At 43.6% G+C, this 27,578-nt stretch overlaps 2 protein-coding genes across 3 annotated transcripts; one reads left to right on the top strand and one right to left on the bottom strand.

The window, feature by feature from the left end:
* Nucleotides 1-9,182: 9,182 nt before the first annotated feature.
* LOC120050571 lies at nt 9,183-12,056 on the bottom strand. Its single transcript, XM_038997164.1, has 5 exons — nt 11,830-12,056; nt 11,195-11,512; nt 10,863-10,986; nt 10,303-10,342; nt 9,183-9,851 (listed from the first exon to the last, which is right to left on the bottom strand). Exons 1-5 carry the CDS (start codon nt 11,897-11,899, stop codon nt 9,759-9,761), a joined length of 645 nt encoding a protein of 214 aa, XP_038853092.1. The 5' UTR covers nt 11,900-12,056; the 3' UTR covers nt 9,183-9,758.
* Nucleotides 12,057-19,124: 7,068 nt separating this feature from the next.
* On the top strand, nt 19,125-26,791 carry LOC120050570 (aspartyl aminopeptidase-like). Of its 2 annotated transcripts, none has more exons than XM_038997162.1 (15): nt 19,125-19,209; nt 19,582-19,672; nt 20,118-20,206; nt 20,339-20,452; nt 20,710-20,835; nt 21,007-21,131; nt 21,369-21,453; nt 21,618-21,725; nt 21,810-21,887; nt 22,175-22,258; nt 22,884-23,044; nt 23,774-23,813; nt 24,053-24,154; nt 25,943-26,110; nt 26,536-26,791. In XM_038997162.1, the coding sequence occupies exons 1-15, from the start codon at nt 19,204-19,206 to the stop codon at nt 26,584-26,586; spliced, it is 1,428 nt and encodes a 475-aa protein (XP_038853090.1). In that variant the 5' UTR covers nt 19,125-19,203; the 3' UTR covers nt 26,587-26,791. The 2 variants fall into 2 exon arrangements, with proteins under 2 accessions (XP_038853090.1, XP_038853091.1); XM_038997163.1 differs by lacking the exon at nt 19,125-19,209 and adding an exon at nt 19,273-19,312 and having other exon boundaries at nt 26,536-26,586.
* The last annotated feature ends 787 nt before the right edge of the window (nt 26,792-27,578 follow it).

The raw sequence follows: 27,578 nt of genomic DNA, 5'->3' as shown, positions 1-27,578 counted from the left end.
AACCTGTTTTAATATTCTGGTTAGCAGTTGTGGTCTTAAATTACTGTCTCACTCAACCAGAGGATGATTCCAGCTGCATCTCAACACTTACATATCTAATGTACATAAAAACAGACACAGTGAAAAGACAAAGACGATAATATTTTCTGAAACACATATTTCTTAACAATTGATGTAGTCTACTGCACAGAATATAGACTATATATGGTATGTTACTAACACAACAGTAAACAATCTAAACTATGGAGAGAATTACAATCAGGTGTGCAATCAGGTGACTCAAGGCTCTTACACAAATATAAAGCATTCACATATGTCATCAGACAGGGCACTTTTCTGGAATTTTTACTTCAGAAATGTTGCATCACTATCCGTTCATAGAGCTGTGACAGTCCTTTTTCAAATGCAGCACAGCGACACCTAGTGGAACTGCAGTTTTATTTTCCTTTTTGTTTCTTTAAAAAAAAACAGGAATTAAAATGACTGATTTAATAATGCATGTTGCTGTGGAGGTGACAGACACTCATGGCCTGGCTGTACTGTTCAGCAACACTAAAACCAGAGGGAGCCATAGTGATTATATGGTTCCCTCTGGTACTACACACACACATGCACAGTACCAGTCAAAAGTTTGGACACCCCTATTCATTCAAGGGTTTTTCTTTATTTTTTACTATTTTCTAAGTTGTAGAATAATAGTGAAGACATCAAAACTATGAAATAACACATGGAATCATGTAGTTACCAAAAAACTGTTAAACAACTCAAAATATATTTTCTATTTGAGATTCTTCAAAGTAGCCATCCTTTGCCTTGATTACAGCTTTGCACACTCTTGGCATTTTCTCAACCAGCTTCATGAGGTAGTCACCTGGAATGCATTTCAATTAACAGGTGTGCCTTTTTAATTTGTGGAATTTCTTTCCTTAATGCGTTTGAGCCAATCAGTTGTGTTGTGACAAGGTAGAGGTGGTATACAGAAGATAGCCCTATTTGGTTAAAGGCCAAGTCCATGTTATGGCAAGTTCAGCTCAAATAAGCAAAGAGAAACGATAGTCCATCGTTAATTTAAGACATGAAGGTCAGTCAATCTGGAACATTTCAAGAACCTCAAGTACAGTCGCAAAAACCAAGTGCTATGATGAAACTGGCTCTCATGAGGACCGCCCCAGGAAAGGAAGACCCAGAGTTACCTCTGCTGCAGAGGATAAGTTCATTAGAGTTACCGGCCTCAGAAATTGCAGCCCAAATAAATGCTTCACAGAGTTCAGGTAACAGACACTTTCAACATCAACTGTTCAGAGGACACGGCGTAAATCAGGCCTTCATGGTCGAATTGCTGCAAAGAAACCCCTACTAAAGGACAACAATAATAATAAGAGACTTGCTTGGGCCAAGAAACATGAGCAATGGACATTAGACCAGTGGAAATCTGTCCTTTGGTCTGGGGTCCAAATATGAGATTTTTGGTTCCAACCGCAGTGTCTTTGTGAGATGCAGAGTAGGTGAACGGATGAAGCATGGAGGAGGTGGTGTGGGGGTGCTTTGCTGATGACACTGTCAGTGATTTATTCAGAATTCAAGGCATGCTTAACCAGCATGGCTACCACAGCATTCTGCAGCGATGCGCCATCCCATCTGGTTTGTGCTTAGTGGGACTATCATTTGTTTTTCAACAGGACAATGACCCAAAACACACCTCCAGGCTGTGTAAGGGCTATTTGACCAAGAAGGAGAGTGATGGAGTGCTGCATCAGATGACCTGGCCTCCACAATCACCCAACCTCAACCCAATTGAAATGGTTTGGAATGAGTTGGACCGCAGATGGAAGGAAACGCAGCCAACAAGTGCTGAGCATATGTGGGAACTCCTTCAAGACTGTTGGAAAAGCATTCCATGTGACTACCTCCATGAAGCTGGTTGAGAGAATGCCAAGAGTGTGCAAAGCTGTCATCAAGGCAAAGGGTGGCTACTTTGAAGAATATAAAATATATTTTGATTTGTTTAACACTTTTTTGGATGCTATGATTCCATGTGTTATTTCATCGTTTTGATGTCTTCACTATTATTCTACAATGTAGAAATATTGAGATGCAAAGAATGTGTTCCTCCATTATATGTACACTCACAGGTGTAGTTCCCTTCATCAGATGGTTGTATGTTGCTGATGTGTAGAAACACTCCACCACTCTTTATCTGTAGTGTGACTCTGGGGTCACAAGTGCTGTTTGTACCACTTTTTTTGTTGTCAAATATGACACTTGACAGTCATTCCCACCACTTATCACTCTATCTAACTTACATATTACATAAATCATTTCATGAATGGTTTGGTTTGGGCAGGCAAGAGTTCCCAAATCTGCTCCTGTTTCCAATGTTTCTACTTGAATCTCTGTAAAAATGAAGGGACATGGGTTGTGAGTATATTGTTTAAATTTAAATGTTTATTTTGCGTTGACTAGCATTACCATTGCAATGCACAATTTGTTACATTAGAGAATGTTGTATAAAAAATAATAATTACACATTTATAAATGAATGAGAATATTCTGAATCAAATGTTGCTGCTTCCCTGAATGCACTTCAAATTGTGCTGAGTGGAACTCGTTATACAAGGTAATGCTGACGGCATTAACATTTCACAAATGAAATATCAGAGGACAGGACCTCTTTCAGGTTTGTACTTTGTGCTTTGTGTTTGAGAAAAGGACTAATCTTACATTCAAAGGCTGTGTACACACCCCACACCAGCAGAAGCAGAGAAAGCCTCAAGGCATGTCTTCCACACATAATGACCAACTGCAGAACCAGACGTTGGTCGATTATTTTCTGATCCGTCCTACAGCAGAATAAAAGTCAAACCAAAGTGATGGTCCTTTAACAGGTTGTATCCAGTCACATGATCTTGTGATAGCACCACTTCCTCTCGGCTATGTAACTGTATTCTAGCTTCTGTGTTACTTAAACAATGACAATACATCCCTTTGGCTCTGCAGTACAACAATTACATATAATAAACTACGTGTCAAGAGGTCATCTTCCCTGCTCCAGCAACAATGATAGATTCTGACAGCACCCAACAAGACTGAGGGGGGTCTATATCAAGTGTATGTAAGTGATGGTTAGATCTGGTCCTTCAGGTTAATAACAGGAAATGAACCTACCAACTGCTATGTTTATGATAAAACTAGTTATTATAATCATTCAATTATTACCTTTATATACCAATGCCTTATTAATACATCTGCAGCAGGGCAATAAAGTCCAGGGGCCTCATTTATAAACCCTTCATACTTATAAAATAGACCCCAGAATGTGCGTGCACCAGTAGGGGTGCGTGGGTAAAATCACCGGGGAAGCCAATATCAGATAAAAGCCATATTACAACCTGTGTTGTGGTAATTGCATTGTTTGCTCTGTAACCTGTTAGTTCATATGCCTTCATATGCCTTGATATATAGGCCTAAATGCCGATACAAGAAGACACAGTGGAAGAATAAATTCAACCACACCTTTTGTTTAATTACAAAACCGGACAGCAATATCGGTCCGATGAAGTCTATAAAAATTGTTTGTTACATGCAATATGTATGTGACCTACAGCATGGTCAAGCAAGGTAATGTTGCTGACATTTTTGGACTACTAAACAACTATTGATTTAGAACCATGGAGAGTTACGACAAGTCACAAAGAAAACAGGAGCTGCCTCCACTATTCCAGCACCATTTCAACTTCAACATATAATCACCTATGCTTAGTCTATTACAGTGACAACTAAAAGATACCAAAATCGATTAAGTTCAATCAATGTGAGCTAAATATGATATGGTTGTCTATGGTACAGATGTATGTATGTGTGTATATGTGTGTGCGTGCAAGTACAAAAAACACGTCTCACCCTACTTGTAGAGAAAAGCCAATGGCTGTTGTTTAGCCACAGGAGCTACAGGCCAAAATACCGAACATGGAGAGGGAATAGACAACACTCCAAATGGTTCCTCTTTTAAATTAAATTAACATTCCAACAGTTTTCCCTCCAATCAGTGAATGGGAAATAGATCAAGTTGTGTTTGTGATTTTAGAGTGTGGGTCAGAACATTCTCCTGGTGAAACTTTTGTCATTTTTTTGTGTTGCCTAAACGGTGTTTGACTCTGTCATACAGTACACACTTTTAGTTTTTGTTGTTGTCACGATCGTCTTTTGGAGAGAGTGAGGACCAACATGCAGCGCGTGGAAAATACATCTTCTCTTTATTAAAGAAGGAAAAACGAAACAAAACAACAAACAGACGACCGTGAAGCTATACAAACATAAGTGCTGACACAAAACACTTCGACATAGACAATCCCCCACAAACAGCTAAAGCCTATGGTTGCCTTAAATATGGCTCCCAATCAGAGACAACAATAACCAGCTGTCTCTAATTGAGACCCAATTCAGGCAACCATAGACTTTCCTAGAACCTACACTCAACCATAGACACAGCTAGACACATTCACTCAACACAAACCCATACACTACACCCAACACCCCCTTTACCATATAACCACCCAAAACCGACAAAACACAAACATTCCCCATGTCACACCCTGACCTAACTAAAATAATAAAGAAAACAAAGAATACTAAGGCCAGGGCGTGACATAACCCCCCCCTTAAGGTGCGAACTCCGGGCGCACCAGCACAAAGTCTAGGGGAGGGTCTGGGTGGGCTTCCTTCCACGGCGGCGGCTCCGGCACTGGTCGTGGTCCCCACCCCACCACAGTCACTACCCGCCTCCGTAGCCTCCTCCAAATGGCCACCCTCCACCTCAACCCCACTGGATTAAGGGGCAGCACCGGACTAAGGGGCAGCACCGGACTAAGGGGCAGCACCGGACTAAGGGGCAGCACCGGACTAAGGGGCAGCACCGGGATAAGGGGCAGCACCGGGATAAGGGGCAGCACCGGGATAAGGGGCAGCACCGGGATAAGGGGCAGCACCAGGATAAGGGGCAGCACCAGGATAAGGGGCAGCACCAGGATAAGGGGCAGCACCAGGATAAGGGGCAGCACCAGGATAAGGGGCAGCTCCGGACTGAGGGACGGCAGCTCCGGACTGAGGGACGGCAGCTCCGGACTGAGGGACGGCAGCTCCGGACTGAGGGACGGCAGCTCCGGACTGAGGGACGGCAGCTCCGGACTGAGGGACGGATCCTGGCTGGACGGCTCTGGCGGATCCTGGCTGGACGGCTCTGGCGGATCCTGGCTGGACGGCTCTGGCGGATCCTGGCTGGACGGCTCTGGCGGATCCTGGCTGGACGGCTCTGGCGGATCCTGGCTGGACGGCTCTGGCAGATCCTGGCTGGACGGCTCATGGTTGGCTGACGGATCTGGCTGCTCATGGCTGGCTGACGGATCTGGCTGCTCATGGCTGGCTGACGGATCTGGCTGCTCATGGCTGGCTGACGGATCTGGCTGCTCATGGCTGGCTGACGGATCTGGCTGCTCATGGCTGGCTGACGGATCTGGCTGCTCATGGCTGGCTGACGGATCTGGCTGCTCATGGCTGGCTGACGGATCTGGCTGCTCCTGTCTGGTAGGCGGCTCTGGCAGATCCTGTCTGGTAGGCGGCTCTGGCAGATCCTGTCTGGTAGGCGGCTCTGGCAGATCCTGTCTGGTTGGCGGCTCTGGCAGATCCTGACTGACGAATGGCTCTAGCGGCTCCTGACTGACGAACGGCTCTGACGGCTCGGGACAGACGGGCGGCTCTAATGGCTCGGGGCAGACGGATGGCTCAGATGGCGCTGGGTAGACGGATGGCTCAGATGGCGCTGGGTAGACGGGTGGCTCAGATGGCGCTGGGTAGACGGGTGGCTCAGATGGCGCTGGGTAGACGGGTGGCTCAGATGGCGCTGGGTAGACGGGTGGCTCAGATGGCGCTGGGTAGACGGGTGGCTCAGATGGCGCTTGGCAGACGGGTGGCTCAGATGGCGCTTGGCAGACGGGCAGTTCAGGCACCGCTGTGCAGACGGCAGACTCTGGCCGGCTGAGGCGCACTGTATGCCTGGTGCGTGGTGCCGGAACTGGTGTTACCGGGCTGGGGACACGCACCTTCAGGCTAGTGCGGGGAGAAGGAACAGGGCATACTGGACCCTGGAGACGCACATTAGGCCTAGTGCGTGGTGCCGGAACTGGTGGTACCGGGCTGGGGACACGCATCTCAGGGCTAGTGCGGGGAGCAGCAACAGGATGCACAGGACTCTGGAGACGCACAGGAGGCTTGGTGCGTGGCGCCGGAATTGGTGGTACCGGGCTGGAGACACGCACCATAGGACGAGTACGTGGAGGAGGAACAGGGCTCTGGAGACACACTGGAAGCCTGGTGCGTGGTGTAGGCACTGTTGGAACTGAACTGGGGCGGGGAGGTGGCGCCGGAAATACCGGACCGTGCAGGCGTACTGGTTCCCTTGAGCACCGAGCCTGCCCAACCTTACCTGGTTGAATGCTCCCCGTCGCCCGACCAGTGCGGGGAGGTGGAATAACCCGCACCGGGCTATGTAGGCGAACCGGGGACACCATGCGTAAGGCTGGTGCCATGTATGCCGGCCCGAGGAGACGCACTGGAGACCAGACGCGTTGAGCCGGCTTCATGACACCTGGCTCAATGCCCAATCTAGCCCTACCAGTGCGGGGAGGTAGAATAACCCGCACCGGGCTATGAACACGTACAGGAGACACCGTGCGCTCTACTGCGTAACACGGTGTTCGCCCGTACTCCCGCTCTCCACGGTTAGCCTGGGAAGTGGGCGCAGGTCTCCTACCTGCCCTCGGCCCACTACCTCTAAGCCCCCCCCCAAGAATTTTTTTGGGCTGACTCACAGGCTTCCTACCGCGTCGTCGTGCTGCCTCCATTCGCCGGTATCCCTCCTCGCACTGCGCCAGAGAATCCCAGGCTGGCTCCGGCACTCGCCCTGGGTCGATCGCCCACCTGTCGATCTCCTCCCACATAGTGTAGTCCAGATTACGCTCCCATTTCCATTCCTCCTTGCGCTGCTCCTGTTGCCGCTTTTCACGCTGCTTGATCCCATGTTGGTGGGGGATTCTGTCACGATCGTCTTTTGGAGAGAGTGAGGACCAACATGCAGCGCGTGGAAAATACATCTTCTCTTTATTAAAGAAGGAAAAACGAAACAAAACAACAAACAGACGACCGTGAAGCTATACAAACATAAGTGCTGACACAAAACACTTCGACATAGACAATCCCCCACAAACAGCTAAAGCCTATGGTTGCCTTAAATATGGCTCCCAATCAGAGACAACAATAACCAGCTGTCTCTAATTGAGACCCAATTCAGGCAACCATAGACTTTCCTAGAACCTACACTCAACCATAGACACAGCTAGACACATTCACTCAACACAAACCCATACACTACACCCAACACCCCCTTTACCATATAACCACCCAAAACCGACAAAACACAAACATTCCCCATGTCACACCCTGACCTAACTAAAATAATAAAGAAAACAAAGAATACTAAGGCCAGGGCGTGACAGTTGTCCTAGGCTACCTGGCTAAAATACTTGCTCGCTCGCCTAACTTCCTTTCATGGACAACAATACGCCAGGCCAGCTAGTTAACATTAGCATACTACATCTAGCTACATGTTGAACTTCCATCTTATCAGGCCAGACGCACAATATATGAATTTATGGTAGGATCAGAATCGCTGTTATAATCATTGGCCAGTACAGAGAATTAAGTAAAACCACAAGTCCAAATCCCTATCTCCATCCATGGCTAATTTAGGAAAGGGCAGATTTTTTTTCTTTTATAGCTAGCTAGCTAGCCACCAGAGGACAACACAACGAGATGCAACAATTCAAGTTTTTTTCTGTCAATAAAGACGTTTGGCTTGTGATTTGATTGGTCTGAAGCCAAATCCAAACTGGCTTCCTTTTGACATTTTTATTTTGGTTTACCAGGACCTTTCACAGCTGAATGATGGGTGTTTTTAAGGCAGAGTTTTAATGCTCGTTCAGGCGCGTACCGTTTAAGGACAGGTCTGATTTATAATGGGAAACATGCTTATGCATGGCGTGCGGCAAGTTTATAAATCTCTACTTTTGTAGGTGCGCAGTCTTTTCAGTGTGACATTTACGCAATGGTTATAAATGAGGCCCCTGGAGTTTGTGAGGGAGGTTGTGAGAGGACTTTGCACCGATAACATTTCTGTCAACTGTGACTTTCGTTATCACACTGTAGCAGTTTAAAGATCAGTGAATTTCAGTGAAGTAAGCAGAGGTAATACACACCATCAGACCAAACATTTACCTTTGACAGAAATATTGAAATGAAAAAGTTCTGTTCCTCCATGATGTACACACAGGTGTAGTTCCCTTCATCAGATGGTTGTATGTTGGTGATGTGTAGAAACATTCTGTCACTCTCTATATGTAGTGTGAATCTGGGGTCACAAGTGAAGTCTTACCATTATGGTTGGTCCGAAATTACACTTGACTGTCATTCCCCCAACATATCGCTCAATCTTATATATTACAAAAAAGATTTGGGTAGACGGATGTCTTATTTCAGTCACTGCCAACATGAAGGGAAACAGATGTGAGTGTACTGTTTCATGGGATTTAAATTGAGCAAAAAGTAAAGTTGATTTCTTATTGGCTAACTGCACTCCACAACACCAGAAGGAGCCTGAATACAAACATACTGACCAACTGCAGAACCAAACGTTACTCAATATTGTCTGCTCAGACCGAGTACAGGACTTGTCTATCCAACGTTAGTTGTTCAATAGAGAAACAAAGTCAAACTTGGGTTGACTAGTTATAATGGACCTTGAGGGCTGAGAGGAGGAAGTGGTTCTGTTTTCTAGCTTCTAGCTGTCTTACTGTTTCACATAAACACTTGGACCTCTGCTAGTGCATCTTGGTCTTTGCAAAGCACCACAGAGAGGCCAACATATTAACAACAGACACCTCAACAGGACAACTTCCTTCTTTATACACAAACAATGATAGATTCTGCACCACCACAAGGCTGAAGGGTTCTTATATCATATAAGCCTGATGTGGATAATAGTGAGTTTTCCTCTACAGTGTACATGCTGGGTTAGATACATACAGTCCATACAGTATACATATTACTATAGAGGTCATGGATCTGCTTGGAAATTAAGTTTTAATGAATGGTTTAGTTTTGTCGTTACATCTCTACACTTGAACATGTCATTCATGTAGGCCTACATGATACATGGAGATGGAACATTGAAAGCAAGGAAAATACATTGTCATGAAGCATGTTGTGATGACTGTACATCTACTGCTGCAGGGAATATCTTTTACAAATCCAATACACTGACACCTGGAGAAAATGCACATGATCACATCATCTGTCCACAAGAACATTGGTTATACGTAATATAATTGAAGGAGTCACATGATCACATGTGTCCACAGGAACATTGATTCTACGTAACATAATGTGCAGCATTCATACATTAAGTGCTGATATTTACAGCAACAGAAGACGATCTACAGTACAGGACCTATTCAGCCAGGTGTCAGTAACCAATCAATAGAACTATATAAAGTCAGTGTATCAGCTGTAAAAATAGGGGCATTACAGTAATCAAGATATACAGTAAATTGATATACTGTACAGTTGTATATCCAGGGCTGGTGAAATACTATTTAACCCCTAGTGATAGAAAAAGGTGTCTAATGCCCTGTTGTCATTGGTGCCAGAGGTCAGGGGTTAGAATGTGTGAGCTGGAGGGTTGAGTAAAGCCCATTGTCTCTCCTTGTGAATGTGCTGTAGGGCTCCAAGTCCTGTTGCTCCTCCTACAAATACATTAACAATATGTCACCATATTACACTGTAAAATCTCATATGGGACTGTGGAAATATTTGTAAATTTTGGCAAATTAAATTGAAAATGTGAAAGAGCATAGTTTGCAGATGTATTACGACTACAGGTAACAGCAAGCAATAACATCCCTGACAGTATTATGACTATAGGTAACAGAGGAAGCAAGAACAGCCCTGACAGTCTTATGACTCCAGGTAATAGAGCAAGCAAGAACAGCCCTGACAGTCTTACGACTACAGGTAACAGAGCAAGCAAGAACAGCCCTGACAGTCTTACGACTACAGGTAACAGAGCAAGAACAGCCCTGACAGTCTTACGACTACAGTTAACAGAGCAAGCAAGAACAGCCCTGACGGTCATTCAATTCCAGGTAATATCAAGCAATAACAGCCCTGACAGAAAAGACAGTGTTGTTTCATCACCTCTTTAAAGGTGTACACCGCTTTCTGCTGTGTTCTCCCGCTGTGTAAAAGAAGAGAACACCAGTGAATGAACGTAACATAACATGGTTTTAAACAGCAGATGCTTTCTGGAACTAAATGTTTGTGTGTTTGTGCGTGGCTGCATGCATGTTTTTGTCCGGCACTCATTTTGACAAGGCAGGAAGTGAGAATCATCAACAGTTCAGTTATTAGTGACCTACAATAACCTTATAGAGTCAGACTCGAACGTAGGTCAAGTAGCCTATATCATACATTAGGGTATTTCATATGATCTCAGATCTGTTTATACTCTCTTGCCAGCTCTTTGTAGTCACACCATTGACATTTAGTTGGCAAGAGACTACAAACATATCTTGGACCTACAGTCTACAGCATATTTCTGAGGCCCATAGTCCTCTATATGAATTGTAGATCAGATTGTTATTTGAGATTGAATTTACAGTATATTACTACAGTACCTCCATAACAAAGTAATTGATTCATTCAATTACCAAATACCCATCAACTTTTCATTTAACAAGCTAATAAGAATATCTTACTTGAGATTACATTTCCTCATGATTATTCCAACGAGGACAACGACGGCTACAAATCCGGCAAAGGCTGCTATTATCATGACATTGAAAGAACGTTGGAAAGAAAGGTTGTTTGAGACATGGGATCCTGAAAAAGAAAAGAGAAGAAGTCATTGTGATCCTATATGGCTTGTTTCTCTTCCTCCACTCTGGTCATTTACATTGTTGACAGATGCTCAGTTTGAACACTATTTTTATTACAATCCAGTTCACTTGGACTGAGATGGTAGAGATGACTAAATGAGACCAAACATTCACAGTACAAGCTAAATGTGACACGCAAACCAAACACTTACCATTGACAGAAATATTGAGATGCAAAAAATGTGTTCCTCCATTATATACACACTCACAGGTGTAGTTCCCTTCATCAGATGGTTGTATGTTGGTGATGTGTAGAAACACTCTGTCACTCTCTATCTGCAGTGTGACTCTGGGGTCAGAAGTGTTGTCTGTACCATTTTGGTCAAACCGAAGAGACACTTGACAGTCATTCCCACCACTTATCACTCTATCTAACTTACATATTACAGACATCATGTTATGAATGGTTTGGTTTGGACAGGCTGGAGTGCCCAAATCTGCTCCTGTTTCCAATGTTTTCACTTGAATCTCTGTGAACATGAAGGAAAATGGTTTGTGAGTGTATTGTTACATTTAAATGTTTGTTTTGCATTACAATTGCAATGCCCAATTTGTTGCATTGGAGAAAGGTGTGTGTGTGCATATATATATATATATATGTGTATTCTGACACAGTTTCTGCTTCCATAAATGCAGTTCAGATTGTGGAACTCCTATTCTTATATGAGGTAATACTAATGCTGTTAAAATTTCGCAAATGAAATATGAGGACAGGGCCCCTTTCCTTTTTCAGTGTTGTACAAACTGTACATGCATGCTGTGTGTTTAAGAAAAGGACAAATCTTACCTTCAAAAGCTGTGCACACACCCCACACCAGCCGAAGCAGAGAAAGCCTGAATGCACATCTTCCACACATAATGACCAACTGCAGAACCAAACGTTAGTCCAATATTTTCTGCTCAGACCGACAGCAGAACAAAAGGCAAACCAAAGTGATGGTCCTTTGACAGGTATGAAACAGTTACATGATCTGGTGCTGTCTGAGAGGAGGAAGTGGTGCTGTGTAAATGTATTCTAAGTGTGACTGTCACAATGACAACACATCTCTTGGGCTGTGTCTAAGGGCTATCCAGTGCAACCACTACATATTGCATAACAATAAATACATATGTCAAGAGGTCCACTTCCTGCTCTAGAAACAATGATATATTCTGACACCACCACAAGACTGAGGGGGGTCTATATCAAGTGTATGTAAGTGATGGTTATTTTTATTTTTATTTATTATATATCCCCATTAGCTGCTGCCTTGGCAGATCTAATGTTACTGCTTGTATGAGTTACTTGATGTGGAATAGAGTGTTAGATCGGGTCCTCCAGGTTAATAACAGGAAATGAACCTACCCAGTGCTATGTTTATGATAAAACTAGTTATTGTAATCATTCAATTATTACATTTTATATACCAATGCCTTATTAATACATCTGCAGCAGGGCAATAAAGTTCAGGGGCCTCATTTATAAACCCTTCGTACTTATAAAATGGACCACAGAATGTGTGTGCACCAGTAGGGGTGCGTGGGTAAAATCACCGGGGAAGCCAATCCTGAAAAAAAGCCATATTACAACCTGTGTTGTGATAATTGCATTGTTTGCTCTATAACCTGTTAGTTCATATGCCTTGACACCGTGATATATAGGCCTAAAGCCTAGACAATAAGAAAACACAATGGCAGAATAAATTAAACCACACCTTTGTTTAATGTGTAACGGTTTTCTTCTGTGGAAGAAGGAGAGGACCAAAGCGCAGCGTGATTAGTGTTCATCATGTTTAATAAAAGACAATAAACTGAACACTTCCAAAATACAAAACAACAAACGTGAAAACCGAAACAGTTCTATCTGGTGCAGACACACAAAGACTGAAGACAACCACCCACAAAACCCAACACAAAACAGGCTACCTAAATAGGGTTCCCAATCAGGGACAACGATTGACAGCTGCCTCTGATTGAGAACCATATCAGGCCAAACACAGAAATAGCAAAACATAGAAATACAAACATAGACTGCCCACCCCAACTCACGCCCTGACCATACTAAATATAGACAAAACAAAGGAAATAAAGGTCAGAACGTGACATAATGTTTCTGACTACTAAACAACTGTTGATTTAATGGAGAATTGCCGCAAGTCACAAAGACAGGAGCTGCCTCCACTATTCCAGCACCTTTTCAACTTCAACATTTCAACATAATCACCTATGCTTAGTCTAATACAGTGACAACTAAAATATTTAGTCTAATCAACGTAAACTAAATATGACATGGCTGTCCATGGTACTGATTTCTGTGTCTGTGTGTGCGTGCAAGTATAAAAAACATGTCGACTCACCCTACTTGTAGAAAAATAACGATGCCATCCTCCTCTTTCATGTTGCCTAAACGGTCTATCACTCTGTCATACAGTACACTCTTTTAGTTTTTGTTGTCCTAGGCTACCTGGCTAAAATACTTGCTCGCTAGACTAACTTCCTTTCATGGACAACAATACGCCTGGCCAACTAGTTAACATTAACCTACTTCATCTAGCTACATGTTGAACTTCCATCCTCTCAAGCCAGGGGCACAATATATTAATTTATGGTTGGATCACAATTGCTGTTATAGTCTGTTGTGTCTTTGGCATCATTAAACTGAAGACTTATTTTTATCAAATCAATTATCTGTAATTATTGTTACGTGATTAACTAATCACGTAAATGTAATTAACTAGGAAGTCGGGGCACCAAGGAAAATATTCAGATTACAAGTTATAATTTTCCTAATATAACTTTCAGATATTTTAATATCTAATCAATTAGTCTTGTAATTAATGAATTATTCTTTACCGCACGTTAGTCTCATTCCAAATGTCGTAAATTGTTGGTTATCTGCACGAACCCAGTCTTCACTATGAATCATCCATACATCAATTGTCTCAACCAATTATTTATTAACTAACTAAATAATCACAGAAATGCATAAACAAACAAACAAACAAACAAAGTAGATATGGATACAGGGAAATTATAGGGGATGTGCGCTAGTGGGCTAAACCGGTATTGCAGCTTCGTAGACAAAGGGACTGAGAAGGGCGCGAAAGATAAAAGAAACTACAAAGTTGATAATTATAACCATTGAAATGCTAATCCTTTGCACATGAACACTCACTCATTCAGGAATAATTGCAATCAATATATATATTTAAGCTCAGTGTGTCGTCGTGATCTCTGTTGGAATCGTCCTTCTTTCTGTTGGAAGTTCCTCAGCCCCTCTCTCTGCGTTCCTGGAGTCTTTGGTTAGAATGGCTACTTCAGAGTACCATTCAGAAATGTTCTTATAGAATAGATGTTTCGGCGGTTGTCGGCCTTCGCATTCAATGGTATTGAATTCCTAGCTGCAGACTAGTAATTAGTATCAAAGATTTGCTCTTATTCTGTCGGTATCGATAGTCTGAGTTTCAACAACCATTACAACCTTAGCTGATACTCAGGTTTATGGTCTCTACTCAAACCTTAGCCCTCTCTGTAATCGAGGTACTGGTCTAAAGGGAAATTCCCAAGGTGGGGGTTATATCCAGAACAGTATGAAAGGGCTGTCCCATAACGCCAGATCAATGTCTGTGCTCATTGGTCGGGCCTATGACTTAGTTAAACTCCAAAGGGAATTGGAGTTTCCTTCATTAAACAGTTGAAAATCACATTACATAATTTCACAAATAGTTTCATCTTTACTCATTCATTTTATTCAACAATTAGATGCAAGCCTCACAACTGAGACTCTTGTAAAAACAGAGTTATGGTAATGTGGTAATGTGGCTGTATTGTCTCTCATGAGTTTCACAAACATTAAACGAAATGGACCGGTCGTAGCTGGATTCTCCCCCGACCGTGTACACATTCTCCAAAACATGGATATTGTTCAGTTCTCAAGTTCTGTGATGTGGAAGAGGTTCCTTTGTTCTCCTGTGAAACTTTCTTTCTATACTGTCTGGCCTTGAGCAGAGACTCCTCTTGGAATTTATGACCTGCATAACAGAGCCTGGGTGTAGGGGGAACAGAGAGAGGTGGTGAGAGAGAGAGAGGATGGTGCAGAGAGAGGGGGATGGTACTCTCTATCCCCAAAGAGGACCACGTCATGACCTTGGCCTGTACGGAGAATTAAGTAAAACCACAAGTCCAAATCCCTATCTCCATCCATGGCTAATTTGGGAAAGGGATGATTTTTAGCTAGCTAGTTAGCCACCGGAGTACAACAACACGAGATGCAACAATATTTTTTTTTTTCTGTCAATAAAGACGTTTGACTTGTGATGTGATTGGTCTGAAGCCAAATCCAAACTGGCTTCTCTTGACATTTTTTTTTTTTTTTTTTTGGTGCACCAGGACAGCTGAATGATGGGTGTTTTCAGGTGGAGTTTTAATGCTCTTTCACGAGCGTACAGTTTCAGGACAGGATTTATAATGGGAAACATGCTTATGCATGGCGTGCTCCATATATATAAATGTCTATTTCTGTAGGTGCGCAGTATTTTCAGAAATGGCACACGCATATATTTAGTGTGAAAATTACACAATGGTTTTAAATGAGGACCCTGGAGTTTGTGAGGGACTTAGAGGAGGTTTTGAGGGAGGTTGTGAGAGGATTTTGCAACTATAACATTTCTGTCAACTGTGACTTTCATTATCACACTGTAGCAATTTAAAAGTGCTGTTGATATCACTTGTCTCAAACAGATATGACACTTGACATTCAACCCCTCCACTTATCGTACATGTTACAAATAATATGTTAAGTGTTCGGTTTGGACAGATTAAAGCACTGCTCTTCCTTTTTCTAATGTTTTCACTTGTGTCTCTGTAAACGGGAAGGGAAACCATTGTGAGTGTATTGTTTCATGCGATTGGTTGTCTTGAGCATGAATAGTGAAGTGAAAATGTCTTTTGAGTTGACCAAGTGCATCAAAACTGCAAAGAGAAAGATGTATAATAAACAATAATACTGTTCTTACTCGGTTCACATTGTCCCGGGTTAACCTTATATTGTTAGAAAAGGTTTGAATATTAACAGAAATGCCGCCAACATTTAAAAAAATCTTAGGACATGTAATCTTCCCTTTTTGTGTTGTTTCTACATGTTGTGTATATTGAGAAAACGACTCTTATCTTGAGGATTGGTGCACACACCCCATATCAGCAGAAGCAGAGCAAGACAGAAAGCACATAATGACCAGCTGCAGAACGAAAAGCTAGGCCAATATTTTCTGCTCAGACCGACAGCAGAATAAAAGGCAAAGTGATGGTCCTTTGACAGGTTTGAAACAGTTACATGATCTTGTGCTGTCTGAGAGGAGGAAGTGGTGCTGTGTAAATGTATTCTAGCTTCTATGGGTGACTTTCACAATGACAATACATCTCTTGGGCTGTGTCTAGGGACTCTGCAGTACAACCACCACTTAATAATAAACTATGTGTCAAGAGGTCCACTTCCTGCTCCAGCAACAATGATAGATGATAGACACCACCACAAGACCGAGGAGGGTTATATCAAGTGTATGTACGTGATGGTTAGAACTCATCCTCCAGGTTAATAACAGGAAAACCTATCAAGTGCTATGTTTCTGTTATTAATAATTCATTTCAATGATTCCCTTAATAAATGCCCTATTGACACATACAGCAGAGCAATACATTATTTGAATTTAAGGGAGTTTGTGAGAGGGTGTGAGAGGATTTTGCACAGGTATGTGTACTGTGGCACTGCTGAGTGCTGATGTTCATTTTACTGATGTCACGCCCTGGCCTTAGTATTCTTTGTTTTCTTAATTATTTTAGTTAGGTCAGGGTGTGACATGGGGAATGTATGTGTTTTTTGTAGTGTCTAGGGTGGTTGTAAAGTTTAGGGGGTTTATTAGAGTAGTTGGGTTTATGTTTAGTATAGAAGTCTAGCTGTGTCTATGGTTGAGTGTAGGTATCTAGGAAAGTCTATGGTTGCCTGAATTGGGTCTCAATTAGAGACAGCTGGTTATTGTTGTCTCTGATTGGGAGCCATATTTAAGGCAACCATAGGCTTTAGCTGTTTGTGGGGAATTGTCTATGTTGAACGTAAGTAGCTTGTGTGTGCACTTTCGTTTGTAGCTTCACGGTTGTTTTTGTATAGTTTGTATAAGTGTTTCGTTTCGTGTTCATCTTCAAAATAAAGAGAAGATGTATTTTGCACACGCTGCGCCTTGGTCCACATTCTCTAAAGAAGACGATCGTGACAACTGATCAATACACATTTTTATTAGCATCACATTTAGGCTATCTACATCACACTAAAGGTCTCACTTCTAAAAAATAATGCATTCTTCCTCATGAGAAACCAGTACAGTTTCTAAGGTTAAGTAGTCACCTGCGCCTCCCCCCTAATGTGTGGTGTTTTCACTTCTCAAACCTCATAACAGACGAACCATGGTAGTGAAGTATAATCTTGTCTTGTGGCGAGCTGCTCTATTCAAGCCACAGTCTCGTGTGGCTATCTTTCAGTGACAAGGCTGAAGACTCTCCTGGTTGCGTTTTGACACAGTGGCGGAATGCGAACGAAATTAAGCTCGAGCGATGTTTCTGTAGGCTACTGCGATGAACCTCCCAGTCATTTATTGGGTAAAAAAAACACCAACTTTTAAGCATCACTGTGCCTTTTTCAGGATAGAATAGGGTCAAATCATTCCAAACAATATAACAATTGCTAATGTTATCTGCCCACTAAATAAATCCCACAGGTAATACAGAAAAAAATTATAAGAGTTTGACAAATTTCAGTTTGTGACAAACAAGCAAGAAGGTTTCTCAACAGTTTTTACCCCCAAGCCATAAGACTCCTGAACAGGTAACCAAATGGTTACCCGGACTATTTGCATTGTGTGCCCCTCTTTTACACTGCTGCTACTCTCTGTTTATCTTATATGCATAGTCACTTTAACTATACATCCATGTACATACTACAATTGGCCCGACCAACCAGTGCTCCCACACATTGGCTATCTGCATTGTGTCCCACCACCCGCCAACCTCTCCTTTTACGCTACTGCTACTCTCTGTTCATCATATATGCATAGTCACTTTAACCATACCTACATGTACATACTACCTCAATAAGCCTGACTACCCAGTGTCTGTATATAGCCTTGCTACTCTTATTTTCACATTTATTTTTACTGTTTTAGGTTTTAGTCTACACCTGTTGTATTCGGCGCACGTGACAAATAAACTTTGATTTGAAGTATAGTGTAAAGAATCATTGTACCATCTGAACCGCTATTAAATATATTTTCCATAACCAAAAATATTGTATTTACAGCTATTTTGAAGCTGGTGTATAAAACCGAAAGTAAAAGACGCAACAACTAAACTTAAGGATGGGAAGCATAGAAATAGCACACATAGAACAGATCTACCGCATCTTAGACTTGCTTTCAATGAGAATGACAGATAATTTCTATGTGAATTAGGTCTGGGCGTCCCAAACGTTACATATTGCAACTTTTAATAGGGGTCATTTTGAGGTCCTTTTGACCATAGTCCAGCGGCTACGTGAAGATTTTTGCGACTTTGTGATAGAGCCACTAACATATCACACACAGCTAGGTAATGTCTATATAAGTAATTTTGGCTATAGTGCCAAAACTGATTTTGTCCATTAGTCCCCTGGCAGTAATTTCCAATATGGCCACCAACCAGCTGCGTGCATGGGGTGATATTAGACTAGATTCACATGACCATATCTCCATAAATAATTGATACATATTGTTTGTTTAAAATGTTTTGAGGGGGTCTGGAAAGCACAGTAAAATTGCTAAAAAATGCCATATATACGTATCCTTTAAAATGTTTGTAGAAAAGTGGGGAAAACTGATCCCTGGTTGACTGTCATCCTTCCCAAATTGTCTCCAATCTTTAAAATGTCTAGTATTAGTGGGCCAAGTTGGATGCTTGAAATGATCTTGTGTATACTGTATTTGGTTCTTATCCACTGTTTGTTTCACTTTCACCTCCTGGCCTGCAGAGGGCAATACCACGTTCCCCTCCCCGCAAATTACCCATTGTTAGTTTCTACATCGGTGGTCTTAATCAAATCTGTCAGATTTCTCGGGTGCTTTACACCGGGTACAGAGTTTAAAAGTCCAGTTAAACATTTATGCAGGTAAGCGCCATAAATTATGATTTTGCAGTAGGCTTATCAAGCGGTGTAGCTAGCACAGAGTGGTCTGATTCAACTTTTAGAAGCTGCGTTTGCTGTGTCTAAGGTTTGCATTACATTGTGTTAGCTAGCTAAGGTAGCTAGTTTAGCAAGCAAGGATTAGCCTGCTGTCTAATTCTTCACTCAGCTAAACGTGTAATCTGTTTTTGGACTAGCCAAACAGTCTATTGTCATGTTATCACACTGCATCTTGCTAAATTGTATTTTGCTTGCTTTTCAGCAATCTCTCTTTCTGTTTTGCTTCCCAATCCAATGCAATGCTATACTATGCTGTGTCAGGCAGGGCATGTAACGTTATCCTTCTGCTTTCACTAGTCACTGATCATGAAAAGTTCAAAGGAAGCTGTGCAGACTGCTGCCAAGGAGTTCCTCCAGTTCGTGAACAAAGGAGTGTCTCCATACCACGGTCAGAACCCGACTCATTCTAGGACTGGTAGTTTGATAGTTAAAGAAATGGTGTCAGTGCTACAGGTTCAGAACAATGGCAATATAATATTTTGTAGGCATGTAGCTGTCAAGAGCATGTAACCAAATGCAGTGGTAGACTATTCCAACCTAACTTGAGTGGACCTTGATCTTTAAATAAGATATATATCTTGCAGGCAGATGTCCTCTTTCCGAGCCTGTACTGATGCCGTTTTGTTGTGCAGCCTACCTTTGCACTCTGATCCATGTACAGTCCATTCACACTATCCTTGGCCTAGATCCCCTCCTGAGCTGTCTTAAAGCCACCCTCTTATCAGACATTTAATTTATATGTCCCCCGGTTGCACAGGTTGTAACTCATAAAAGGAACGAGGTGGCTTGAAGTTAATGTCCTGCTCTTTTCACTCTGTCCTATTTGTGAGCAGTGGTTGAGGAGTGTAAGTCTCGTCTGCTGGGGGCTGGCTTTACTGAGCTGAAGGAGACTGAGCAGTGGAACATCAAGCCAGCCAGTAAGGTCAGTCAGTACATGGAGGTTCCAGTCCCACACTGATCTACACAGCATTATAGGGCTTCATCATTATAGGGATCAAATAATATTTTCCTGTCAAACTGTGCTTGATTGAGAATGAACTACTCCTTTTCTCAGTACTTTGTGACCCGTAACTACTCCTCCATCATCGCTTTTGCTGTGGGCGGACATTTCCAGCCAGGCAATGGCTTCACTATGATTGGAGCACACACAGACAGCCCCTGTCTGAGGGTAAGGATGAAATTCTACACTGGGCAAAGAACTGGGCCATGTTCATTAGGGACAAAATGTTTTGAAACAGGGAGGTAATGTCTGAACTTGTCCATTTTAAGAACAAAAATATTAGTTTTCCGTTGCCAAACGATTTGCTACGGTGTACCCTACTGAACACGACCCAGGGCTAACTTCGCCAACCACTGGGGATAGTAGGTCATACTTGTATTTGGTCGCTAACTTGACACCCTTCTCTCTCTGTGTGGTTGATTCAGATTAAGCCACGGTCCAAGAAGACCAAACAGGGCTGTCTGCAGGTCGGGGTGGAGTGCTACGGAGGAGGAATCTGGAACACCTGGTTTGACCGTGATCTGACCATCGCCGGTCGTGTTATGGTCAAGGTATGGCAATGTAACCCTACCCATCTAACCCTTCATTCACAACTGAAACATTAATGTTGGCCCATTCTTAGGTTTCTGAACTTGCATGAACTATGTGTTGAAGTGTGTCTGGAGAATGGAGGTGTGTTTGTGAGGACCTTACATGGGAGTTGTTGTGTTATTGTGGTGCAGACTGGAGATAAGCTGGTCCATCGTCTGGTTCACGTGCCCCGGCCGATCATGAGGATCCCCCACCTGGCCATCCACCTCCAGAGGGACATCAACGACTCCTTCGGCCCCAACAAGGAGAACCATCTGTAAGTCCCAGATTGCATTTCAAAAGTCTTAACTGGCTTCCTCTCCTTGCCGCCTCTCCATCTACACTGATCTGATGACCGGACAGGGGAAGGCAGTATGGCAGGAATTTGCTGTCACCTGTTCTGTTCTTTCACATCAATGCAGTTGAAGGGGAGGAGACATACCCCTCAAGGGACTAGGAGAACAAACATGAATTGGACAGAAAAATAAGCATTTAGTAACTGTGTGTGTGACAGATTGCCCATCCTAGCCACTGCTGTGCAGGAGGAGTTGGAGACTGGCTGCTGTTCCACTGGGGATGCCTGCGATGCCACCACTGTTGTAAGACTCTTAACTATCCATATCTCTCACTGTATACTCTACAGTACTAGATACAGTTATACACAGTCCAATGTACCACACACACTAATCAATCACTTGCCATACTTAACTTCAGTAGGCCTTCAGTACATTAGTACATTTCTCCATCTCTGTCACTCGTCCAGGCAGAGAAGCACCACCCGGCTCTGGTCAAGGTGCTGTGTTCAGAGCTGAACGTTCAGCCTGAGGCCCTGCTGGACTTTGAGCTGTGTCTGGCTGACACTCAGCCAGGGGTGAGTCTCCTCTCCTCAACACCTCCACCCCCTCTGTTGTTAATGACATTGATAACAGATTACTGACGTGTGTCTGCTGCATAGGCAATTGGAGGTGTGTTTGAAGAGTTCATCTACTCCCCTCGTCTGGACAACCTCCACAGCTGCTACTGTGCCCTACAGGTGAGTCTCCTCTCTCCTCTGTTCCAACTCAACACTCCACCTCCAGACACTAACACCAGCCACCTCAACAACAGGTCTCCTTCTCAAAGTACATAAAGCTCTGAGAGTAGGAACCTCACATATTTTCCTCCAGTGTGTTTGAGAGGGACGAGAGGAATCGGAACATGACTACCACCATAATGTGAACGTCCTCTTTAACCTTACCATTCATTCTCCTAACCTCTACTTCCTCTTTAACCTTAACCTTCATTCCCCTAACCTTTACCCTCTTTTCCGCTGTCCACTAGGCTCTGATGGACTCCTGCATCTCTGGAGACTCTTTGGCCACAGACCCCAACATCAGGATGGTAACTCTGTTTGACAATGAAGAGGTCGGTACCCCAATCATGTGTTGGCTAAATTCCTTCTGTGTAGAACTTGGGCTTCTCCTTATCACTGGCCTACAGCTATGAACTATAACTAGGGCCCAGAGTGTTCTGGTGGTCAGGAAAACCCCCTGGGGACATATTCACAAAGTATCTCTGATAAGGAGTGCTGATATAGGATCAGGTTCCCCCTCTGATTAATTATAATTTAAAAGGTACAACTTATCCTAGATCAGCACTCCTACTCTGAGATGTTTTGTCAATATGGCCTGTATAACTAACTCAGGGCTCTCCAACCCTGTTCCTGGAGAGATACCCTCCTGTAGGTTTAGACTCCAACCCTGTTCCTGGAGAGATACCCTCCTGTAGGTTTAGACTCCAACCCTGTTCCTGGAGAGATAACCTCTTGTAGGTTTAGACTCCAACCCTGTTCCTGGAGAGATACCCTCCTGTAGGTTTAGACTCCAACCCCAGTTGTAAAATTACTTATTTAGCCTATCACCCCCGCTAATTAATATAATCAGGTGCTCTAAATTAGAGTTGGAGTATAAACCTACAGGAGAGAACAGGTTAGGGTTCGCCAAACCTATCTGGTGTGCTAACACTTAACACTTCCCCCTGTGGCCTGTAGGTGGGGTCAGAGAGCGCCCAGGGGGCAGCGTCCAACCTGACAGAGCTGATCCTGAGTCGACTGTCCTCCTCCCCCACCAACCTCACAGCCTTCCAGCAGGCGGTGCCACGCTCCTTCATGATCAGCGCAGACATGGCCCACGCCCTGCACCCCAACTACCAGTCAGTACCATACAGTAACCTGTCAATCACTCCGTCTCTATAGTAACACTCCAACTACCAGTCAGTTTACCCCTACTCCCTTTGTAGAAACACCGTACTGTTAATCACTGTGTGGTTGCATCCCAGTTCTCCACCATTTTCCCAAAGTGTCTACTTCCTGCCATGGATTTAATGGTGGAGCCTCCCTCCAGCCCATTATTACACCAATCAAATGTTTTTAGATCCATGACAGAAAGTGTGCAAGTGAGGTCAGGTTCTAGAACATCATCCCAACTACCAGTCAGGCTCTAGAACATCATCCCAACTACCAGTCAGGTTCTAGAACCACATCCCAAATACCAGTCAGGTTCTAGAACAACATCCAGGCTACCAGTCACACTTTAGAAAAAGGGTGGAGAATCAGGACACAACCTCTGTCTCTAGTAACACCCCAACTACCAGTCAGAGATTGTGTCCTGATTCTCCACCCTTTCTAAAGTGTGACTGGTAGTTGGGATGTTGTTCTTGAACCTGACTGGTAGAGACAGTGTTAATGTTTGTATGTTTTCTATGGAGAGTAACAGCATATTGTGTACAGTATGCCTGGGGAATAATAGTCTCACTTATATATTTATATTAGATCTATAATTGACTGCTGTTGTACTGTTTTTGTGCCGGCTGGGACCAGAAGACAGTTTGAAAGATGTTTGCTGTGTTTATAGTTTTAATCGACTTTCATTTTCACTCTAGGGAGAAGCATGATGAAAACCACAGACCAGCCTTCCACAAGGTACAGAGCTCAAATTACCCCCTCAGCAATACACACTGACAACCCCCATTAGAACTGGTGGACATATTGTTGGGATCTTCTACAAAAAATGTCTACAATTAGATTTAGGTAAAATAGTCATGATGGTCCTGTGTAATATTTGTGGCAGACATGCTATACAATTATTTATGTATGTTTTCTATACAGATATCTGAAGTTGTAGTCAGTGTGATTGTCTAAATGTCCTCTCTCTCTCTCAGGGTCCTGTAGTTAAATTCAACAGTAACCAGCGCTATGCCACTACGGCTGTGACAGCCTCCATCTTGAGAGAGATCGCCAGTCGTGTTGGTGTGCCTCTTCAGGTAATTGGCGCGTGTGATTTGTTCATACATACTTGTTTCACTGTGTGCTTGGTGCACTGCGTGGGTTTGTGATCTTGTTTCTTAAATCCACTCTGCAAGGAGCACATCTCCTAGCAAAGTAGTGCTGTGGTGATTTAAACCAAGCCTTGGTGCTGTGGGGATTTAAACCATGCCTTAGTGTAGTGGGGATTTAAACCAAGCCTTAGTGCAGTGGGGATTTAAACCAAGCCTTAGTGCAGTGGGGATTTAAACCAAGCCTTAGTGCAGTGGGGATTTAAACCAAGCCTTAGTGCAGTGGGGATTTAAACCAAGCCTTAGTGCAGTGGGGATTTAAACCAAGCCTTAGTGCAGTGGGGATTTAAACCAAGCCTTAGTGCAGTGGGGATTTAAACCAAGCCTTAGTGCAGTGGGGATTTAAACCAAGCCTTAGTGCAGTGGGGATTTAAACCAAGCCTTAGTGCAGTGGGGATTTAAACCAAGCCTTAGTGCAGTGGGGATTTAAACCAAGCCTTAGTGCAGTGGGGATTTAAACCAAGCCTTAGTCTAGTGGGGATTTAAACTAAGCCTTAGTGTAGTGGGGATTTAAACCAAGCCTTAGTGTAGTGGGGATTTAAACCAAGCCTTAGTGCAGTGGGGATTTACACCAAGCCTTAGTGCAGTGGGGATTTAAACCAAGCCTTAGTGTAGCGGGGATTTACACCAAGCCTTAGTGCAGTGGGGATTTACACCAAGCCTTAGTGCAGTGGGGATTTACACCAAGCCTTAGTGCAGTGGGGATTTACACCAAGCCTTAGTGCAGTGGGGATTTACACCAAGCCTTAGTGCAGTGGGGATTTACACCAAGCCTTAGTGTAGTGGGGATTTACACCAAGCCTTAGTGCAGTGGGGATTTAAACCAAGCCTTAGTGCAGTGGGGATTTACACCAAGCCTTAGTGCAGTGGGGATTTAAACCAAGCCTTAGTGCAGTGGGGATTTAAACCAAGCCTTAGTGTAGTGGGGATTTAAACCAAGCCTTAGTGTAGTGGGGATTTAAACCAAGCCTTAGTGCAGTGGGGATTTACACCAAGCCTTAGTGCAGTGGGGATTTAAACCAAGCCTTAGGGCAGTGGGGGGGGGGGGGGGATTTAAACCAAGCCTTAGTCTAGTGGGGATTTAAACCAAGCCTTAGTCTAGTGGGGATTTAAACAAAGCCTTAGTGCAGTCGGGGGGGGGGGGGGGAGATTTAAACCAAGCCTTAGTCTAGTGGGGATTTAAACCAAGCCTTAGTCTAGTGGGGATTTAAACCAAGCCTTAGTGTAGTGGGGATTTAAACCAAGCCTTAGTGCAGTGGGGTAGGGGTGATTTTAAACCAAGCTTATGATGAGATGAGGGAGACTGAAATGAGAGCCTCTGCCTCTTAAGAGTAGATGAAGGATGTTCAGCTCCCACAAGGGCACTTTATTCACCTCAGGGCCTGGTGAGTCTACGGCTCTGGTCCATTTCCCTCCCTGAAGTATGCACTTATTCACCCCCATGTGGACTCAGAGGAATGGACTGGTGTAAAGCCAGATTTAAATAGCAGAGATGCAGGAACGACAGTTCCAGTTCTGACACATGTTGAGTTTCCCCACACAGCTGACATCCAATTTATGCCTGAGTGATTAATGGGCATCCATGTCACATGGAAATGTAATCAATAAAACTGAATGTAACAGTACATTTGTGTATTCTTTCCACAGATGCTTCAACTGTACCTTGTAAGCATGTGTTAATTCATTACCCTCCTGACCCTGTTTCTGTGGCCCCAGGATGTGATGGTGCGTAACGACAGCCCCTGTGGGACCACCATCGGCCCCATCCTGTCTTCCCGCCTGGGGATCCCCGTGCTGGACATCGGTGCCCCCCAGCTGGCCATGCACTCCATCAGGGAGATGTGCTGCACCTCCGGAGTGCTCCAGTCTACCAGCCTATTCAAGGTACTGGACCCTGTACTAACCCACTCCAGGGTTGGGGTCAATTTCAATTCAGGAAGTACACTAAAATTCCAATTCCCTTGAATGCTTGTCAATTAGGAAAATGTGGCTTTGGAATGACCCCCAAATCCTGACCCACTCCATCACACTGATTCCCTTTTCACTCTGCCTGTTTCTCTATGAGCTAAACTGAGCCAAGCGGTTCTGCCTAGTCTGGGTACGCATCTACTGTAGTTGCTGGACAATGTGGAAGGAAAATATCAGAGCCAGCACAGTGCGGTTGGGAACAGCACGATAGTGTGAAAGTGGTATCAGACAGTCAGTACATTCTATGGGTCTAAGTGTGTTGTAATCTGACCAGACATAGTGAACCATAATGTCTCACTATGTTGATGTATGATCATGTGTCTTTTGTCTGTTCTTACCAGGGCTTCTTTGAGCTCTTCCCCACTGTGAGAGACATGGTGACTGTGGACTAGCCTGGGGAAAGGACACAACATGGACAGAAGGACAGACAGATGTCCTCCTCTGGGTCTCTCTACACACTGTGTTATTTGTATACTCACATGACACACAGTGCTGCAGCAGAACTTTTTGCACACATTCAGAGGCAAGGAAAGTTATTTCAAATGATGTTTCTGATGAACTGAAATGGTTTATAAAAGAATACATCTTTAATCTACACATCCTCTCTCCTTCCCTTGTTTTTGCTGACTCATTCTAATACGAAACTGACTAATTTGTGGAGGTCATAGGATAATTTTAGATGTACTTTAATGTCCATTAAATTACATAGAGCATACATTTGTCTTAAGGCTCACAGGCCCCCCCCCCCCCCCAGAGATCCGCACACATAGCCCAAGAGGCTGGAAGCAATGGAAACTGCAGCGCCCCTGGACCAATCATATGGGGTTAAGTGACTTGCTGAAAGGCACAACAGCAGATGATGCATTTCCGCACTAGATGTTCCCCTCTTGAGTTGGGATTCGAACCGGCAATCCTCTGGTTGACGCCTGCTTCTCTAACCGCTGCCTCTTATGTTGCACTGGATCTCCAATTCAAATACAGTGTTTGGCCCACACTCTATAGCAAGTCTAGTACCAGTGGTGAAACAACATACAATGTTGGCAAATATACTGAACAAAAATTTAAACACAACAATTTTACTGAGTTACAGTTCATATAAGGAAATCAGTCAATTTTAAATAAATTCATTAGGCCCTAATCGATGGATTTCACATTACTGGGCACGGGTGCAGCCATGGGTGGGCCTAGGAGGGCATATAGGCCCACCCACTTGAGAGCCATGCCCAGCCAATCAGAATGGGTTTTTCCCCACCAAAGGGGTTTATTTCAGACAGAAATACTCCTCAGTTTCATCAGCTGTCCAGTCCTGGGCTGGCGTGGTTAGACGAGGTTGGAAGCGTCTTATGGTAGAGAAATGAACATTCAGTTCTCTGGCAACAGCTCT

The sequence above is a fragment of the Salvelinus namaycush genome, chromosome 7, assembly GCF_016432855.1.
Source record: "Salvelinus namaycush isolate Seneca chromosome 7, SaNama_1.0, whole genome shotgun sequence".
NCBI lineage: Eukaryota > Metazoa > Chordata > Actinopteri > Salmoniformes > Salmonidae > Salvelinus > Salvelinus namaycush.
This window is presented reverse-complemented; position numbering and strand designations above follow the sequence as displayed.

Bases quoted from the DNA above. Each gene is read 5' to 3' on its own strand.
- LOC120050571 (XM_038997164.1), bottom strand. From the start codon at position 11,899: ATGTGTGGAAGATGTGCATTCAGGCTTTCTCTGCTTCGGCTGGTGTGG. The intron at 10,343-10,862 runs GTAAGATATTCT...TCTTTTACACAG, and splicing joins ATGAGGAAATGTAATCTCAA to CGGGAGAACACAGCAGAAAG. The intron at 9,852-10,302 runs GTGATGAAACAA...ATGTATTTGTAG, and splicing joins CGGTGTACACCTTTAAAGAG to GAGGAGCAACAGGACTTGGA.
- LOC120050570 (XM_038997162.1), top strand. The intron at 20,453-20,709 runs GTAAGGATGAAA...TGGTTGATTCAG, and splicing joins CAGACAGCCCCTGTCTGAGG to ATTAAGCCACGGTCCAAGAA. The intron at 21,888-22,174 runs GTGAGTCTCCTC...GCTGTCCACTAG, and splicing joins GCTGCTACTGTGCCCTACAG to GCTCTGATGGACTCCTGCAT.